The 21,435-nt window shown below is 30.6% G+C and overlaps 1 protein-coding gene across 1 annotated transcript in view; it reads right to left on the bottom strand.

The window, feature by feature from the left end:
- LOC107445032 (equilibrative nucleoside transporter 1) overlaps positions 1-21,185 on the bottom strand; it is a gene marked incomplete in the record, with an annotated part of 55,360 nt that extends 34,175 nt beyond the window's left edge. The window contains 2 exon segments of the mRNA XM_043047234.2: positions 7,525-7,663; positions 21,003-21,185. Of these exon segments, the coding sequence (XP_042903168.1) occupies positions 7,525-7,663; positions 21,003-21,015 (152 nt within the window).
- Positions 21,186-21,435: the final 250 nt, after the last annotated feature.

The raw sequence follows: 21,435 nt of genomic DNA, 5'->3' as shown, positions 1-21,435 counted from the left end.
TCTTTCGTGCTAAAAATTGAAATTGTGCTCTTTGTTTATGTAGGCAGTTTTCTTATCCCTGAAACAGGGAATAGGATAAATTAAAAACATAAAAATCCCATTTTTTCGCAATCTTCGAACTATTTATCAGCTAAATTTGATATTTAACCCTTTATTCTTCGATGTCGCCTCTGATGCGACATAAAAAGTAACCAATATAAAATTACATACTTTATGTATTTAAATAATTAGTAACCCCATTATTTTATGAATTTAACAAATTATGTAAATATAATGCAAATTATATTTTAAATGAATCATTGCTCGCATTAACACGTTCACTCCGGGAAAATTGAAAATACTGGTACGGGTAAAGGGAAAATACTGGTAGAAGAACTATTTCAATATTAGATAATATTTGGGAGGAGTTAATCTATTCTCAACAATAACAATTCACTGTAAGGGAATTTATCATGGCGAAGAAGCAATTCAATATAAAAATTGCATCCGTTAAAAGCAATTGGTAGTTATGGATTTTTATTATTCCCGGAAACAAACTAAAAAATGAAATTTATTGTTACCAGTTTTTACTCCGCTGAGCTGCCAAGATGAGACTATCTAGCGTGACCCACCGGTGGGTCACCCCGGCGTGAACGTGTTAAATCACACAGCATTTTAACCGTTTTGTCCCGAATTTATAAATTGAAATGATACAAAAAGTGGTTTTATGAAAAAAGTGGTATAATATATTATCGAAATTAATTGGTTTTTCTACTGTTAAAGCATTCAAAAAGTCTTTGATAGATCACAAAGTACTTGTTCCTTAGAGTTCTATACCTAATCAGAAATAACTAAATCATTGTGGTATCTGAGAATCCTTTAATTCACCCAGATAAATGAAAATACTGAAAAAAGTTTCCCACCACAATGAATGTCTTTGAAAAAAGGAACTGTCCTAAATATATGACGCTGGGCGTTAACCGGTTAAAGTATGCGGTGTATAAAGGATTAAGCCAAATCAAATACAAATGCTTAGCAAATTTTGTGTTATGGGAATTCCTTAACGTCTTATCTTGCTCTTTCTTTTGGACCTGGACAGCAAAGCGGCGCCTATCCCATTCATCGAATTCCGAAACGAAAATCTTTAGTAAACCTCGATATTTAAAGTGGTAGCGTAAACCTGCTAGTTTAAATAGCGTATTAGTGTTGTCCTTATTTAATTTGTGCTATTTCTCCTTCAACCTGACAAAGACTTTTAAGTTGTACTTTGTAATAAGCACATAAGCCGGTGCAAATATACATTTAACAATAAATAAATATGTTATTTCAATATTTTTTGGTCAAAGATCCTGGATTGTTCTTTTTTCCCGACTGACAGTATTTATTCGTTAAATTCTTTAAATATTTTTTTAGAGAAAATGTAATATTTATACCAAGCTCACATGTCTAACCAAAACAATTTATGATGCAGAAATAAATAAAATTTTTATATTACATCACGTATTGATTACCACAGAATTTAATTTTACATTCTAAGATAACTTCTTAATTACTGATATCTGTTGATACCATCTGTTCTTTTCCCAAACATATGGTCAATACATATGGTCAATACAAATGGTCAATACATATTACTTTTCAATACTGCTAAATCAATATTCGTGTCACAAAAGATATATCTGTTCATCACTTATCAGTTTCTGACAATCAAGTTATACATTTTGAACTGTTTTGAATGTCGAATATCGACAGATGGGTGACATTATTCTTTTGTTATCATTTGTTTTGTAGTTACCAAGTAGTATCAAATAAAAATGTTATTTTTTCAATAAGTGCTCTTAATTTTATCTTCAGGTGAATGTTGTTATTTTGTAAAAGGGGAAAAAAATTTGATTGTTTAATTTTCTAAAATGATTTCGACAGTGGAACGTTATTATTCAGAATTATAACGTTTAATTTAAAACAAAATTTTTCGTTAAACGAAAGATGAAGACAATTTGTTTCTAATTTAAAATCAATAAACATATTATTTAAATAATCTAAGCGATTTATGTAACTTCTGGGAAAAAAGATAAGCATTTTTGATTTTAATTTACTTACGTCAGACGTATCCGATTTAAATAAAGATTTTTTTTTCCATTTTTATTGCTCAGTTTTCACAATAATTTCTGTAACATAACACAATTATATCAAACATAACGCTTTTATGAAAATAATTTTTTTTTTAGTAAAAGCTGACACTTCGTTACTAATATTAATTTAGTGAATGCAATTTTGAATTTTGCCACTCTTATTTATGCATTTTCTGGATGAAAGGGGAAGTCACGTGGTTGGTATAAAATAAAAAGAATAAAACTACTTATTAACAATGTTAAAGTTAATAAATGTCATATTGAAATTAGCCTATCATATTTATATAATTTCTAAATGAAAGGAGAAGTTATTTATTTGGTATAAAATTAGAAGAGGACTACTTGTCAACAATGTAAAAGTTAATAAATATAATATTGAAATTAGACAATCATATTTATGTATTTTCTGAATGAAAGGAGATGTCATCTGGTTGGTATAAAATAAGAAGACTATCTGTTTACAATGTAAAAGTTAAAAAAATTCTATATTGAAATTAGCCAATCATATTTATATAATTTCTCATTGAAAGGAGAACTCATTTGTTTGGTATAAATTAAGAAGACTACTTGTTAACAAGGCTAAAGTTAATAAATTTAATATTAAAATTAAGAGAAAAGTAATTTTTCCAGTGATAGTAAACGCAAGCAGATTTTTTTTTTATCAAAACTAATTTTGTTGCATTTTTATGAGAACTAAGAACTGCAGTTGATAAATACGATTTTTTTATGCACCTGTTTAAATTTTTTGTATGTAGTGGCGAAAAAAATGTTTTTAATTCCAATTTATTATCAGGAAAAATGTTTTCTGAAACTACGAAAATTCCGTTGTAGAAGTAAAAGTATGTACGTTGTTGATGTAAAAGTATGGAATGGATTCAAAATCTTTGTGGTTGTTAATTGCAGTTGTGTTAATTGTGCTTAATTTTAATTTTACTTTATTACAAGGAACAATTGTTTAACATCTACTGCCGAACTTCTGTTCTTAGTATAAGTTTTTGTCAAATTTGCAAAGTGGTAGGAGAGTTTTCATTAGCATTTTAATTTTTAATTCAGTAAATTTATAATTGACAATTATTTTGACTACCACTTTATATAAATATTTTAAATAAATGTAAGCAATTTGATAGTCGCGTGGTGATACCGTAAGTCCTATTTCCCAACTCTACTTAATTTTCCGAAAGATATTTGTTTTAAATTTTATTAAATTTGGAAGCAAAATTTATGCATTCATGCTTGATTCTTGTTTTAAAAAAATTGATTTAATCAATTTTTAACTACTATAACGTTTAAATAGTTTAATGATATACAAAGAAGACCGGTACTTACCTTTAGTATTTTAAGTTATATTGAAAAGCGAATCCATAATTATATCACCACCACTGTGAAAAATGCTTTTTTGACGAACTTAAAAGGTGGAAGGTATATTAAGTACTGGCAGAATTAAACGCACGTTAATTGTTATTTCACTACCAATGGACATCATAGCTGCCATCTTTTACGCTATCCAATTCGAGATTTTTTATTTTTTATAACTGTAAATTTGGCAATTATAAGTTAAAATTAAATTCTTCAGAATTTTGTATGAATACTATTATCAGATTTCTAAATATTTAAATAACTTTTACGTAGTGGTTGGTGCTTAAATCATTTTAAATTAATGTTCTAAAAAAACGAGGTTGGTTGATAGATGCGTAGTTATTCATGGATTTGGGTTTTTGGCAAGTTCAAAAATATGCTTTCAGGGTGGTCACAGCTGAAAAAAATTTAAAAGTGGTGTCAAATACAGGATGTCAACGGCTCCGCTTTCAAATTTAAATTATCAATCCATAATTTCAATTTTAAGAAATTATTAGCTGTGCTAACTTTTTAAATATAAAAACAAAATGTTACGGGAACCACATAAAAGTTAACAGCAATGCGATTGCATGAAAAAGATAATTTTAAAGCCTCAGATACAAGACGAACTTTAAGTTCAAAATTTTAATCAATAAAATTATGACGCATGATATACTTTAATGATTAAATTCAAAAACGGATCAATGTCATCAAATTCTGCCACTGCAAAAAAAAGCTTGAACATCACATTTACTACTCAAATAACGGAATCTCCCGCAGCTTTCGTGCGACTCTCTTCTTTATCAGACACGTGTCTTCATTCTGTTATCGATTGATTAGATTGCACTCTGGTGTAAGAATTGGATAGCTGTTCAAGAGATTGCTCAAAGCTCTTGTTTCGAGCTCATAAAGAACACTCTGGATTGCGTTTCGTCAAGTGTTGATTACATGAAAAGAAAAAGAGATGTATTGTTCTCGTTATGTGTGTTGTTTTCGAGAATTTGAAAGACGTTTTTGAGTTTTGTTTTCTCTAATATCAAGGACTATTTACAGTTTTACTTCGTTTAGATATTTTAAGTGTTATTATACGCAATAGATTTCATCATTTCAAAAATAAACACGATTTTGTATTTGATTTTTTATAACCAATTCGAAAAAAAAAACGAAAAAATTGAGGACTAAAATTTGAATTTATAAGTCTTAGTATAATATTGACGCCGATTTCTTTTTAGTTTAACCCATTAATGAATGACCTTATAAAAGTAGTTTCTTCATAACAAAAAGCATCTATACATAAAAAAGTAGCAATACATATTTTTTTAATATCAAGTAGATAGTTCTTTCTGTTACCTACCACACAAGCTTAAGGGGGTTCAGTACCTAAAAACCTTCAAAAAATCAAATTTGAGATTTTGATCAATAATTAAACTAGAAACTATTAGCTTTCTANTTATATATTATGTTAAACAGAACTATTTTGTTGAGCAAAATTACCCTAATAACGAGAAACTTTGATATCACTTTTTTTCTTTTTCAATAAAAGGAAACGTTCTCTTTAAAGGATGCTAGGCAAAAAGAAGTTAACGAAAGCTGCGCAGTCTAGAGCTAGTCTTTGAAATGTTGTTTTCATGAGTTTTATCCATTTTAAGGGCTTCCAAGTAAAGGGAAAACCTTTCATTTGAAGGGTTCCACGATATAGAATTTTTAAAAAAGTAAATTTGTAAAGTTAACTTGTAAATTTGAAACTCAGTAAATTTTTTGGAAATTTATAAGTTTTAAGATATTTATCGCTAGTAAAAAGAATGTTATCGAAATGAAAGAAAATGGATGCTTAAACACTAAATAGGATTCTGTAATGCAAAAGTGGAAGTTAAATTTATAAAATGTTAATTACTTCGAAAAGTTTAGTCACCAGTTTTTTTAAATTTGTTTTTGTATAAAGTCGTTCAGGATTTAATCACTACAATTAATTCGTTAAAAGTACCGCATTAGACAAAATTATATCCATCATTACAGTGTCTGGGATGCCAAATGCTCCACTTTCTGCAAAAGTTTGAATAAATTGGTAGTGAATTAAATAGTAAAACTTACAGAAGAAGGTCAACCACTCTTTAAAAGTGTCACCAAGAGCAGATTTCTGAAATAAAGTTGCATTTCAAATGATACTTTGAATTTCTGATCTTTAGTTGTGGAAAAATTACTTACAAAATGGAAAATATTAAGCTAAAAAGAACTAAAATTTTGTAACCACTAGAAAATATTTTTTTTACAAAGCGGAGGAAATTGGCATCGCTGTGATTGTTATAACCTGATAATTTAGATGACGAATAATAAGTGTGTAATACTTTGTTCTTTTAACCCTTTCGTTACTGCAGTTCTCTAAGCTGAAGTGACGCCACTGAACGTGATAATATTTCGTATCATATTTTTTGTAGCTAGACTATAATTCTCTCCTAAATATAACATATATAATAGTCATAGTAGTGCTCTGAAATTGCGGCCGCTATCCCATCCGCCATGAATTTGTTTTAAAGTTTGTTTAAAAGCTGTGAGATCAGCTTATCGGTGTGGTTGCTGGATAAGTAGCTTTGCTCGAGGAAATTGAAATATTCGGAAACAATGAGTAGCAGCTTGCTCAAAAACTTTAGTTTGCTGGCTGTAGATAAGGTTCATGCGCTTTGCTCGAGGAAACAACATAGGCAGAGATGCCAACTTGCTCCGAACAGCGAATAAATATTTTCAAGTGGTAGTTGAAATATAACATACAGACGAAACTTGTTATTTATAAAGGGCACACTAAATACACTTTTAGTGGTTTTAATCCAATACAGGTCATTAGGATATTAGCCAGCAGCACGGTAGATTGGTGCAGTTACCAAACGGTATCACGTCAAGCCCGGCTGCAGGGCTTATTACAATAACGCTCGTGCTCACAGTACAACGCGTGGATGGCAGCTAAATACGGCGCTCTTAAACACGAAGTATCACGAATATGCCGACTAAGTACCACGATCGTAACGAAGTGATTAACACGTTGAATGCCACGCTAATTTTACATGGCTTGCCAGTCTGGCCAAACGGTAAATAACTGCGAACTAAATTTGTAAATATTAGACAGACTTTGCTGGTTTTTTAAAAGGTTTAGCTTGACAAATCTGAAAAAGTTTTTGAATTATATAAGCCGAATTGTTTAGAAGTAGTGGCGGATAAAAATCTACTAAATTGAATTTATTAAACAAAGAATCACAATTATTAAACTATCACTTGAAAATATTTATTCGCTGTCCGGTGCAAGTTGGCATCTCTGTGTATATAAATAGAACTATTTTTGTGTGTTCCATATTGCATTAATTTTTTCAAAGAATTTTAGTTACGATAATAATATAAAAAAATTAAAAGCATTAAAAATTTACTCGAATTATGTGTTTCTAATAATCTGCCCTCCCCCGTAACCCTACGAACAAACTCAGTACCGGTCACCGGTGACCCCCATGGCATTCAACGTGTTAAACGTATACAAACGTTTATGTTGCATACCTGCCAACTTTTAATCCCTTCCATTTTTTGATTTTTCCCAGTGGTATTAAAATGGAATAAAAATTTCAATTTTAAGCAAAAAAATACGTTGTAATTGAAGAAGCTTCAGCTGCATATCATGATAATAACGCATATTAATATATATGCTTAATTTTTTTAAGAATAGTGGTGATGAAAATCATTTAAAAATTTAGTTTATAAAAGAAAAAAATAGTATATATTTACTACCACTTTATATATAAAAATAAAATTTTACGCCAAATGCGTAAAAGTTGGCAGGCAGGTACGATGTTGTTCCGGCAAAGATTTTATTTCTCTGCGAAAGTCTGATAAATATTGTGGTAAGAATATCTTGGTAGTTAGCAAACTACCTACATAATTTGAAAAAGGAAACATTTTTTGGTATTTTAACGAATCAGCCTTGTTAATCTACACATATAAGTTAAATAATCTTTAGAATAACTGGCTTTTGCATTTTAGCCGTAACAAATACATAATTTAAAGAGAGAATTAAGGAACAAAAAAAAGCTTTTTAATTTACCTGTCTTTAGGTGGTTGTTCAGTGGTTGGAGTGGAGCCATTGGTTTGATAATTCTTTACTTTTTGTGAAGCTAAAGCATCATCCATTTCGGCAACTTTTTCACCACTCATATCCTGCATTTGTTTGAACGAAACAAGACCTGAAAATATTATCAATTTTAATTTTATGGATAGCTAGGACGTAAATTTTATCTTTGTAAAAAATTATCACTTTTCAAAATTAAAGATAAAGAATTAGTAAGCGATTAGAAGAACGATTAGATTAGAAACACAAGGCAGATCATATGTGATAAATGGAATGTAACGTCACTACAAACCTTTAATATCACAAAAAATTCATATTGAATTAAAAAACTATATTCTGCATTCATTTACACTAACTAACACTTAGTGTTTCTCCGATATCATCTTTCGTAAAACCTTCAAAAATTAAATAAAGAGCATAATTTAGCTAATAACGCATTTTCCCCCTTCAAATAATCGGCATTAAAATGGATAAATTTTTATCTTTTTGTGATATTTTTTTTTATACTTATAAGAAGATAATTATTTAAACATAGTTATGGTTAAATATTGTTAAGCAGTGTTGTCATAGCACAAAGTAAATGAAATAAAACTAAATAACTACATAAATCATAATGAAATAGCTACCTACTACTTTAACTATTAAATACTGCATATTAGCTCTTTAATGTATCTCGTTTATTGAACTTGAAATTTTGCGATATCTAACAGAGCTGCCAACTACTTCATTGAGATGTAGGCAATTAAATATTAAAAGTTATACTAAAACTCAGAATATTTGGCAATATTGCGAATAGTTTAAAAGCCTCAATACGATATAATTAGAATTGTTCTCGTTATTCAGTACCAGCCCTGATGGACTCTCAATGATTCATTAATTGTAGATATCAATGATTCATCAATTGTATATATCAATGATTCATCAAATTTCATCAATTTAGACTTTAGAAATACAATTCAACATGCTAAATTTAAAATATTTTACTTCCGACTGCTTAGGATAACAGGCAGAGTTAACATAATCATAGTTTTTGTATAGCGATATCAGGGGAAATTTTGAATTAAACTTAAATGTTAAATTAAATTTAACTATGTTTAAATTTTTCAGATATTTATGTTTAAATTTTTACAACGAAAAATGTACGTTATTTTTACGCTAAATTTTAACTTTTACATTATGCTTAAATTTTTAATATTATAAATTTTTTATAAACTAAAAAATATTAAATACGACTTTTTTCTTAATGATCCCCTTCAGAAATTATTTAAATCATAAATGAAATTGAATTTGCTTTTACACTCAAAGTAACTAAAAAAATAAAATAAATTATTTCGCTAAATAAGATCGCTGAAGATAAGATCGCAATAAGATCTGAAATTTCAACTTCACGTCCCAACGTGTCTAGCCATTTCTCCTTTAGTTTGATTAGTTAACCTATGAAGCTATTGATTTTTTCCCTCAGTTCAAGAATGGCGGCGTCAATGGCTTGCGTGGTTCCAATAAATATTTCGGAATAAGTTCTTTCAATATTGATCAAATATTAAATAAATTTTAAAAATATTCAAAGTTTAAAAACTCGTGTATAGTATAGGATTATTTAGACGCGAGTAAAAAAAAAATAATCGTGAAATTTGTAAAAAAAGCGAACAAGTTAGCAGTTCAGTTTCAAAAATAATTTGTGATATTTTGATGGCTTGAATTAAAATGTGTTTCCCTAGTGATTATTATTACAGTTTATGTCCCATAACTTGTTGGAAAAATGGCATCATATCTACAGCTGATAAGTTTGTGTGTTTATACGAAAAACACTATTCGTTACATTTAAAACAAATGTAATATTTCATAAAGATGTTGAAAATCTTTTGGAAGAAGTGACCACAATCTTTTTCATTTTTTCAGGGATGGTGGGATGAAAACTGTCCGTTTTATTTTTTATTATAATATAAACCACTGAAATAGTAACAGTTTTTACCGCTTAAATTAACGGGTTTTATTTATGACCACTTAAAATTTTTAAAAATGAAAAGTTATAAATCACCTGCTTGTAGCCGACCCTAACAATAACCACATTTCTCATGACTTTTTCTTACTAAAATTTTTTGATTAAAACTTTCTGCTCGCGAAAGGTTACGAGAATTAAATCTTGGTATACAACATTAATAATCTATTTTTGAGGAAAATCATGTATTTTGATCACCAGGTGATCTTGTTATTAACACGTTGAATGCCATGGGGGTCACTGGTGACCGGCACTGAGTCTGTTCGTAGCTCCACGGGGATCACCGGCGAAGCCAAGATTATTAGAAACATATAATTCGAGTAAATTTTTATTTTTTTTGTATTATTATCGTTACTAAAATGGCTTGAATAAATTAATGCAATATAGAACACACAAAAATACTTTTATTTATATACACAGAGATGACAACTTGCTCCGGACAGCGAATAAATATTTTCAAGTGGTAGTTTATTAATTGTGATTCTTGGTTTAATAAATTTAATTTAGTAGATTTTTATCCACCACTATTTCCAAAAAATTCTTAGGTTTAAATAATTCACCACTATTTAATAATGTCTTGCTAAACCTTTAAAAAAACGAGTAAAATCTGTCTAATTTTCCAAATTTAGTTTATAGTTATTTACCGTATGGCCAGACGGGCAAGCCATACAAAATTAGCGTAGCATTCACGTGTTAAAATAAATAATATGTAATTATTAACAACCACAGTAATTTTTTATCTTTCACTTTATTTAATTTTTACAACTAATCACGCGTAACATATTATGGTTTCACAATTAATTATTTTAATCGATTAAACACTTTAGGAAAGGCAGAATGAGAAAGAAATGTTTTCCCCGTCCCTCGTATTCCGAGAGTATACGTACTAATACGAGAATACGGTATTGAAAGATCCCGTCCATGTGATCTAGAGCCGCTAGAGTCAGAATGGTTCGTTTTGCATATGACATGGTGGCTCAGAAATGAGAATCATGCGATCAAGGTCCTGACGGGCTTGGTCACGGTATCAATAAGGCCCATAACAGCTTTCTATTGCATTATCGTCTCTTTTTCTAAGTACCAAAACGTGTAAATAACATCTGTTTATCACCTGTCTGTATCACATAATCATCACTTTTTCTCCTCTATTCAACTACATGATATATTATGGAGATAGAGAGATTCCTTAAATAACTTGTTTTTATTACAAGGTGAATTTTACGGAAACACTTTACATTATTTATTACTTTATTTGTAATATTTTATGAAGGTAATTGACCCGCTTCTTCTCTTCTACTGTAACATTTTTTAATAATTATTATTATTATTTATTTTTTTTACATTGCTTGCTGAATTGCTAGCGGCCAGATTAGTACAATTAATAAATTCAGTTCAGTTCATTTTCTTAAATTTTCAAAAATTAAAAGATAAAGCAAATAATTTTTTAGACAATAGCAAACATCTCTAAAAATTAATATGTTATAATAACAATAACTTATTGTTTGGCTGTCCAAGATAACAATTTTTAAGTGTAACCAAATTCAAACATTAATTTACCATAGCTGCCAACTTTAATTTGAAATATAAATGATGTATGTGGAGTTATAAAGTTTAATAAAAAAAACATAGTTCAAAGTAAAGTAATTCATACACAGTAAAGTAATTCAAACATAGTATAGCTGCCAGCATTTGCGTTTCTTGCGGTAAATTTTTTTTTAAATATTGTTATTCTAATTACATTAATAATAGCGAACAGAATTTCTTTCATAATTTTTCATAACCAAATAGACATCAAGCAATTTCAAAGCTTTTAATCTACAAGATAATCCTACGATCTGGGACAAACTCGGAAGGGCGGTTGAACTTACTAAAAAATGTAATTATTGTTTAGGTATGTAGGATCTGAAAGTGACAATGAAGGTGCTCATTTCATTTTTGCGTTCGCAAAGAGAATTGAAATATCAAGCGTGTGAGCTGACATAAACATGAAAGCTTAAACGTACCTGTTTTCAAATTTATGAATTAAAATTTTTTTCTCGCAGGTAAAATTAAAAGTTTAAGCAAATTGAGATAAAAGTTGAGAAGAAGTGAAATGCTAAAAGCGAATATTCCATATCAACAATCAATGTGTTTTATATTATGTTTTAATTAATACTTATGCAAGCTCTACATCAATAATTTTATTCATTGTTGTTGTTTTTCATTGATAAGTGAATATTAGTCGTGTTGTTTAAGTACAATAAAAAAACTTACTGGGGAAGCAAAAGAAAGCGTTGATGACAGTTATGAAAAACTTAACGCTGAAAGATTGTGTTCTTACATTTTTTATAAAAAAAGCATAATTATTGTTCTGTTTCTGCAAGTTTTTCCATTCCATATAATTTATTTTCAGTTAAATTTTTTTATTTTATTTTATTATTTTAGTTAAATTTTTTTATATTCTTAACTAAACATTTTATTTTTAAAGATGAATTAGTTTTAAGGGTTTAAATAATTGATTTAAATTCTTAAGATTTTACGCTACATCACATTTCAGATGGAACTGACTTAGTTGCGAGTATGCTAACCATATGAGATTACATAGCAATCTCCGGGGGTTGGGGAGCGTCAGAGAGCAGGGGCATCACCTCCGACATCAGAAAGACTCCACACTGTTTCTCATAGGTAGTCTGCGCAGACAATTTAAAAAGTGAACATGTAGTGCGCATGAACCCAAATTTTATTGTAAATCTCATACTCATATGTGGTGGTTATCTTAGCATCAGCCCCGTCAGGGGCTCTAACTAGTTCATCTGAGTGGGAATAAATAATAAATCGCCGAAGCGCGAATGAATGGTGAAAGTTGGGGTTCAGTAACATTTACTGAGTGAAAATTAAAATTATGTAGCGAGATTAAACAACCAAATTTAAGAGAGAGAAGAGGTTTCTGTGGCAGACTGCCTCGCCTCCCCCCGAGGTATTACCCCCGAGCTTCTCAGGTGCACAGTAGCCACATAGAAAAGGGAAAATGCATGATAATAAATGTGCAAAAATATATATTCAAGTATTTACAATTATTTACAAAATTTACGGGACAAAACTCCATCGGATAGGAAAAAGGCGGTGGCCGGGCTATATTTTATATTGTCTTTGATGAGCTCAAAATCAAAGTTTTTAAAGTAGTTGCATGTATCACAGGAGAGTGCATCTCTGAAGAAACTTGCACATAGTTCAACTATATGCTCATCTATTTTGTTGATTTTTAAATCTCTTCTTAGATCTTTCATTCTCATGGATCTATTGTAAATTGTGACTGAGAGAAATTTACCATATATATTTGAGAATTGAATCTGTAGTGGTAGACAAGTAAATAAAACAAACTCGTAAATAAAAAGTAAATAAAACAAACAAATCATATTCATAAATTAAGATTTCAAGACATATATTTGCTACCACTTTCTTATTTTTACTAGATTTTCCATTAAATGGCTCTTTCGTAAACTGGTTTACTTTCATAGTGGTCTGATCGGACTATCTACAAAAAACCGCGTGGAAGCTTTCAATTGTAGGAGGCGTTGGCAGGGGGCTGTGCCATTAGTTGATAAGAATATCTCATATTATGCGATTCCACGATAAATTAACAAACTTGTAGATATCGGAAGGGAATTTTTGTTCAAATTCCTCTAAACAAAAAAATAAATAGATAATTACTCAGGTCTTAAATGTATTTGATTATCAAAATCAACTCGACAAGATTATACACTTTCTATAATCTAAGCAAGCGATTACATTTTTTTGGCAGAATATTAACGTCTATACTCATTATTCTACTGCAAATTTATGGTCTCATCAGAGGTTTCGATGCATTCTTTGCGCCTCTGAGATAACGACAATCTCATTTACTAAGGCTGTATAGATTTACGGCATACTTATTATTTTATGCCTTCAGAAGACGGGTCACCCTCATTACCTAGAGGTTATGATGAAATAGGGTTTTTACCCAAACATCAGATGATATTTATCACTATGTTGGATATAACCTACAAGATGCCGATTTTAATTGGATTGCTCAACAACTAAAATATAATAAGATATTTTCCGCACTTGTCCAGAGATGCCAACTGCTCCAATCACCCAAAATAATTAAAAAAACGGTAAATAACTACAAAGTAAATTTTGCAAATATTAGATTAATTTTGCTTGCTTTTCAAAAGCATACCTGCCAACTTTTAATCCTTTCAAGGGTGATTTTCACCAATGGTAGTTAAATGGAATCTAAATTACAATTTTAGACAAACACATTCGCTATATTTAAATCAAGCTTATACGTAGTTCCACTATAATATTGCATATTAATATATATGCTTAATTTTTTTAAAAATAGTGGTGGATCAAAAAGCATACTAGCCAACTTTTAATCCCTTCCATTTTTATTTTTCCCAGTGGTATTAAAATGGAATTAAAACTTCAATTTTAAGCAAACAAATACGTTGTATTTGAGAAAACTTAAGTTTACAACCATGACAGCAACGCATATTAATATATGTGCTTAATTTTTGTAAGAATAGTGGTGATCAATATCATTTAAAAATTAAGGTTATTAAAGAAAAAATGGTATATAATTACTACCACTTTAAATATGAAAATAAAATCTTCCGGAAAATCCGGAAGAGTTGGCAGGTGTGAAAAAGTTTATAAATTAAGTTGCTAAATGAGAGGAATATATAGAAAGCATGCATTTTACTACCACTTTAAATATAGAAATAAAATTTTAAGCCAAATGCCTAAAAGTTGGCAGGTATGCAAAGGGTATAGCACAGCATAAGTATTATAAAGTGGTGAATTATGTAAGCCAGCGGATTATTTAGAAATAGAGGTGGATAAAAATCTACTAAATTGAATTTATTAAACCAAGAATCACAATTGATAAACTAGCACTTTAAAATATATATATTTGCTGTCCGGACCAAGTTGGCACATCTGCTAGTCAGTGAACAGCAAGTAAACAAATTAGTTTGCCTTCTCCAACATTCGAAATGCTTGCGACTTATTTTTTTGTGGTAGTTAGCTAAAGCAGAAATTGTTATAGCAAATAAATATTTTCTGACGTACTACAAAATATATAAAATTTTAAATAAATTTTAAAGGGGTCCAAATTTCGACCATTTTCTTGCCTAAACTATTGAGGTCGTATTTTGCAGACTTTGGCTACACTTCCCTCCCATATTTCGAGGTCAAGAGCCAAAACCCGTTGAAAAAAAAAAGGTTCGATTTTGTGTCTGGTTTCGTAACTTAAGATGTAATCTATACGGGAAAAAAATGACAATTTACCCCTTGGGGACGGGTAATTCATAATAGCATTCGTACAAAATCAGAATCAGGATGTAAATAAATAAAAAACGGTAGCTAAAGTGTAGTCGTTGCAAATTTGAGAGACTTACTATGCTTTTACTTCAACTATTGTTAGTTTAATCATATATACAATCATTGTTAATTCAAAGTATTACTAAATAATTTTATTTTGAACTAAGTAATGGTGAATTAAATAAATCAAACAATTATACCACAGCCCACAATTATATAACAGCCCACAAATAAACTGCTAAAGAATTACTTTGATTACCAGTTTTATCTTTTTACCCTGATTGATACGGTTTTAAGCTGGCACGTATTTGCGACAGACGGCGCGAAAGGCTTAAGGTTAGTCCTCGAACTATTGTAATTGCTAAATTTTAATATAACTTGAATAAAGCTCAGATCAAGTACAGAAATGAATTTTTTCGGTTCTCTGGTTTAAAACCATTTGCAGTGTCTAAACACCAAATGACATCAGAAAAGTTAAAAAATAAAAACGTGCAAAGTGCTTATTAGCCAATCAGGGTAGAGAACCAAATTTGAAAAAGATAATAAAAAGAAAAGTGATAAGAAACAGGTGGTAATTAAAATAGAATATATTTAGATACATTGGGAAAGGGTGAATACTAGAAAAATCATTTTCTCATCTAAAAATATTCGAAAGAACATTATTGCTCTTCATCTATCGAAATTGATTTCCGGAAATTTTACTCCACCATATGAAAAATTTAATAATTTAGTTAATGATGTTTCTAATATCCCAAAAACTGCTATTCATCTACCTAATTGGATTGCTGGGAATCACTCCTCATTTTGAAAAATTGTAATTGTTTTGTGAAAATTGAAAAATCTTTCTAGTATCCCACCCTTTCCAAATATGTGGAAATCTATTCTAGTTTAACATTTTGCCTCCTTCGGTTCACGCATAGTCCTCTTACACATCTTTCTTGTCACCCTTTTTTTGATTATCTTGCTCAAACTTGTTCCTCCTTTCTGATTGAATAAAACACTTCTCACGTGTTAATCTCTTTACTTTTCTAATGTAATTTGTTGTTTAGAAACTAAGGAAGGTTCTTGTCTAGAAAACCGATTCTATAGTGTGTCCACTTTTGTGCTTGATTTGCGATTTATTCGCGTTGCTTTACACTAGAATCACGCAACGTATCCCATATGCTTTCATAAATTAAAATTGTTATTTAGTATAAACTATCTGGCCATTAGATCGAAAATTATCTAGGTTTTAAGGTTTTTTTTCCTACTTTGCGCACTTTAAATTATTCGCACCGTTAACGTGATTGCTATAACTTGTCGTAGTTGCATATTAGTCATGAATAAAAAATAGAATTTTAAGAATAAAATTGAGAAATAATTTTTTAAATAAACCGAAATAGATTTGCTATCAGCAGTTTATAGCCATTGATAATTTTTTTTGAACTATAGAAAAGCACTCTTTCAGCCCATTTCTATTTTCAATATGCAAACAAACTTGTATGTAAACAATGAGTCTTATCAAACTTATGATTCATTTCAAACAAGATATATCAGTAATAGTCATTCCAAATCTTTGGAAAATATTTTCTTAAGTTGTTTGTCAAAAGACGTAGTTTTTTTTCCTTCCGGCTATCTTTTTTTTCTGATTATAAATTCAAAAAAGTCTTGCTATCAAATTTAAAGTTTTAATACAGTTGGGTTAATCATAATACACATTTGTAATTGAAAAGCCCAAATGCGCCATTAAATAAATAGAGGATTTTTTAAATGGCTTTATTTATACACATTGAATGCTTTCTAATATGTTCAACGTTAGATTTTAGTTCACTTTACTTGTCAATAGGAGTTGGGTACCTGAGCCAAAGATGGCCTTTACCTATTCCATAACAGTCAGTGAGGTTGATAAATTATATAAAAAAAGATAAAAAATGACAAAGGATATCGATGTTACTTTCGCCTAGTCTTTAAGGTCTGATGTAAATAATGGATCAATTTAAAATAAATAAATGTGAAGTCTTGATTATGTCAAACCACTGAGAAAGTGCATCGCAATAGGTCTGATGATGTGTCTGATGGGTCTAAATCAGAGGTTACCAACTGGAGGAGCGCGGCCCGCATCCGGTCCGCGAAGCCTTTTTTGCGGCCCTTGAGCTAAAATATATTGTCATTTTATTGCGGACAATTTTCGTGTAAAAAATCTATATGGGTTTTAAGTACTTTTAAGTTTTATATCTTAACAATTTGATATCTGTTGCACAGTAATTGTTTAATACATAGGTGCCCAATTAAAGTTATTGTAGCCAGAATTTTCTAATATGCAATTAAATATTTTTAAAAATTTACTTCTTATTTTAATTTGTAATTCAATACTTTTGCTTTGTACAACTTGATGAAAATCTGACAGTGATATTTAATGTTCCTTCAAACATAAAAGAATCCTATATAAGATTTTGATGAAGTTGCGGCCCGCCATTTAAATGGTGTTTTTAATTGCGGCCCCCGGCCTCATGTGAGTTGGAACCCCCTGGTTTAAATAAATCTAGCTCTACTGTCAGAAATATATATGCGGGGTATAGCAGGCAATAAACCTTGTATCCTCCTTGTATATTTTGATTACATAAGATTTTCCTAAGAATTGGAGATTCCTATCATCTAATATCGTTCTAGACCTATGACACGGACAAAATCTTTAAACTCTGATTTTGCCATTTCAAGACTGCAAAACGTTGTCAACGAAATTGAGGACTGTTCCACAAGCTGGTGTGTAGCCATAAAAGCTGATAAAAGCTATTAATATTAATTAAACACTCAAATCACTAAAGGCATTCAAATCTTAAACCAAAAATTGTTCCTGTGGTTCACAAAACTAACTACCTTGACCGGACATCAAAAAATAAATTTACATGCAATGACGGTATGAAATCTCAAGAACCTGGGGAGCACACAAATCTCTGAAACTATTCATAGGAAAACTAATGTACTCGGTGTTAATATTTATATGAGCTAATATCGATATGTGTTAAACCAACGCCTCCTGTAACTGAAAGCCTCCACACGGTTTTTTACAGGTAGTCCGATTAGACCACTGTGAAGGATATCCACTTGATTCTTGATATTAGTTGGAGCTCAGTATTTGGCCCGAAGGGCCACCAACTGATTCATCGCTTCTAGTAGGTCGTAAACTATAAGTCATGTATCCTATAAGAAATGGGATAAAAAGAAAATCACAGCGGTGAGCTATGACATCAGGATAGATAAAATCCTGGACCAAACCAGTCACTTAATACAAAATCTAATTAAAATAAGAAAGTGGTAGCAAATATATGACTAAAAATTTGTTTTATTTATGAATATTATTGGTTTGTCTTATTCACTTGTCAACCACTGCAGATTCAATTCTCAAATTTATATGATGAATTTCTCTCAGTTACTTTTATAAAAAAGGTTTTGGGTTCATGCGCACAACTGGTTCACTTTTTAAGCAGTCTGCGCAGACTACTTATAAAAGACCGTGTGGAGGCTTTTTGATGTAGGAGGTGATGGTTAAACACGCTTTCGTTTCAATCATATTTTCACCATTGACTTAACTATAAAAAGTGAACTTGTAAAAGTTAAGTGAAAAGAGCGCACTTTTTAAGAGTGAAAAATAACACTGGCATTTATACAAGTACTTGATCCTACCTGATTCGGGTGTGGCATTCCGAATCTGAGACTAGTTATGTTTTGAAAGTTACAGATTTTGTTTCAATATGTTGACAGTTTAATTTATTTATTTTTCGTTGATAATGAACGTATAGGTTTACACACATTGGTCGTTTTCTTTGAGAATAACATTAAAAAAAACAACAACATGTATCCTTAAACAGGGTTGCCACGGGCGACTTTAAAAGCAAAAAGTTCTGAGTAATAAATATTAAAATTTTATTAAAAGAAATTGTATATAACAGCTTTATATAGCATGTTTTTTCGGTTTATTTATGGTTCAGAATGTCTTGGGCTGAAATATGAATAATTTGAAATGTAAATCTTAGTGGTAGTTACGATTGAATAATAAAGGAGATGATAAATAAATAAAAATGAAGTGAGCTTCTACCACTTTTCACGTTTTTAGTCACCTGTGGCACCCATGCCCTAATGTATCGCTTCGAAAACTGAAACGTAACACTGTTTTCTCCCCAAAAAATTTGGAAATGGTACTATTACATAACATAAAGTCGTGATGGCTTAGGGTATAGAGCGTAAAATCTCTCAAACAAGACAACTAAATCCTCTCAACGTGGTGACCCATGTTCGAATCTCAGCGATGGCTGATTGATACGAATTCCACATCCAGATTGCACCGATCATAGCGCTGATATAAAACATCCTCAGTGGAAAACGCATCATGGGTTAGAGTCCCCTTGCAGTCAGGCTAACCATTGGAGGTTTTCGTGGGCTTCCTCTTCATGTAACGCAAATCCTGTTTAGTTCCATCAAAAAGTCCTCCACGATGTCATATTTCTCCTAATATTTGATCCAGAAGTTCCCTTGACTTCTGGATTGGGTTCAAAATTACTAGAATAGGGAGTGGAACATTGGTAGTCATAAACTCAAAATTGGGTAGGCTGTTCAGTGATGGTTATAAAATAAAATAAAATCATATAACGTGAGCCGTAGGGGATAGAGCACTCGTGCCCCAATGAGTTGATCTAGGTTTGAAACCCAGTGGTGTTGAAACCATGCGGGTTTGTTCTATAAAAAAGTCCTAAACGATAGCTAGTTTGTTCTAATGCTTAATCCAGGACTTCCGTTGTCTTCCGGACTAGGTTAAAAATCGCAAGCTTACGGAATTGAACACTGATAATCGTAAACTCAAAATTGAGTCTTCTGTAATCATAAAGTATGCAGCATACAATACATTTCAATTTACGTTTGTAGATTCTTATAAAATGCATTTATTCATCACGGCATTTATATTTAAATATAAATTTGACGACTAAAAATAATTCAATTTTTTCAGTGTTAACAAGGCTTATACGTATGCTACAATTATTAATAATACATATGGCGTGATAGTCACTTATCTCAATAGCAAGCTGTGAATGAAACCAGTTTGGTTTCACTTCAATGGGCATGTTTGAGCCTCTGATTTATGGATTTTTTTTTTTATCTTATGGTTTTCTTTTTTATCTTATGGTTATTATTTTTTTTTTACCTTAACCGGTTATCCTTACAGGAATAAAAAAGTGGTTCTAAATTTGTAAACTTAGTTTAAACTTTATTCGTTTGTAATTCGCTTAGTTTCAAGTATTCAAACTGAACTAGTTTTAAATTTAATTACATATATATTTAAGAAAATAAGGTAATTCTACCAACATTCTAAGGTTGGTAATTCTACCAACATTTTGAAAGCCCCACCACGATAGAGCTTGAAATAAGTGGCGTTGCATGTGAACTTTTAAACCATTTACTTGTATCGGCGTGGTTAAATAAGTTTAAATGAATAAAAAAAATACATTAAAGAATTAACTTAGCTAATACTGGAATAAATTTTTACAAAAAGCGTAGAAAGTTGACAGCCATGTGAAAGAAAGATAGAGGCTAAATTCTTAATTGTTACTGTTAACACGTTGAGCGCCACGTCAACCATCGGTGGCTGACACTGAAATTACATTTAGGCTGCGTCTGCCACCGCTTGCTGACACTGACCCTTCACATAGGCGGCGAAAAACAGCTGGCTGACAGCGTATATAACATGATATAGAACTATAAAATTTACACTCTTTTATGGAATTGCAAAAAATTTACTTAATTATTTTGATTCTTGGTTTAATAAATTCTATTTAGTAGATTTTTATCCACCACTATTTTTAAGCAATTCGTAGGCATATATAATTCACCACTTATTCAGATATGTCGTGCTAAAACTTTTTAAAACTAGCAAAATCTGTCTGTAGTTACAAATTTAGCTTGTAGTTATTTACCGAGTGGCCAGACGAGCAAGCCATGTGAAATTAGCGTGGCATTCAACGTGTTAATAAAAGCAAAATATTTCTAGAATTATCATTGATATAAGAAAGTATTTGTAGCAAAAAAATAGTAAAAACGCATCTTACTATACAAAATAAAAATAAAATGTTTCTAAACTTACGGTACTTTGCCATTTGTTCACACTGTTTTTAGAGATGTTATTTGTTTTGATCTTTTTTTCCCCTTCGCGCTCTTTTAAAGTCAATGCTAGGCTTCCTTACAAGTAATTGCATATCGTATGGATACATTCCTTACAAGTAATTGCATATCGCAATATCTGATCCCGACGTAAACAACGTCCGACTCAGATTCTTCGAAAAATTTCAATATCACCGATCGTGATATCCGTTGGTTCAATTCTTAAATTAGGTAAGCAATATTTCCTCATTTTCCAATAAAATTGGCAAGCCGTGATATTAAAACAAAAACTTGCTCACTGTAATGATTACGCAATTTCTCACCAAAAGTTTCATGCATTTCGCGCAACCCCCTCTTCGTACTCAACAGCCGAATCTTATGATTTTCAACAGAGACTTTTTTATTTGAGTGATTAT

Source organism: Parasteatoda tepidariorum, chromosome 9 (genome assembly GCF_043381705.1).
Source record: "Parasteatoda tepidariorum isolate YZ-2023 chromosome 9, CAS_Ptep_4.0, whole genome shotgun sequence".
Classification (NCBI taxonomy): domain Eukaryota; kingdom Metazoa; phylum Arthropoda; class Arachnida; order Araneae; family Theridiidae; genus Parasteatoda; species Parasteatoda tepidariorum.
Note: the sequence above shows the minus strand (reverse complement) of the source record. Positions and strands in the feature narration are given on the sequence as shown.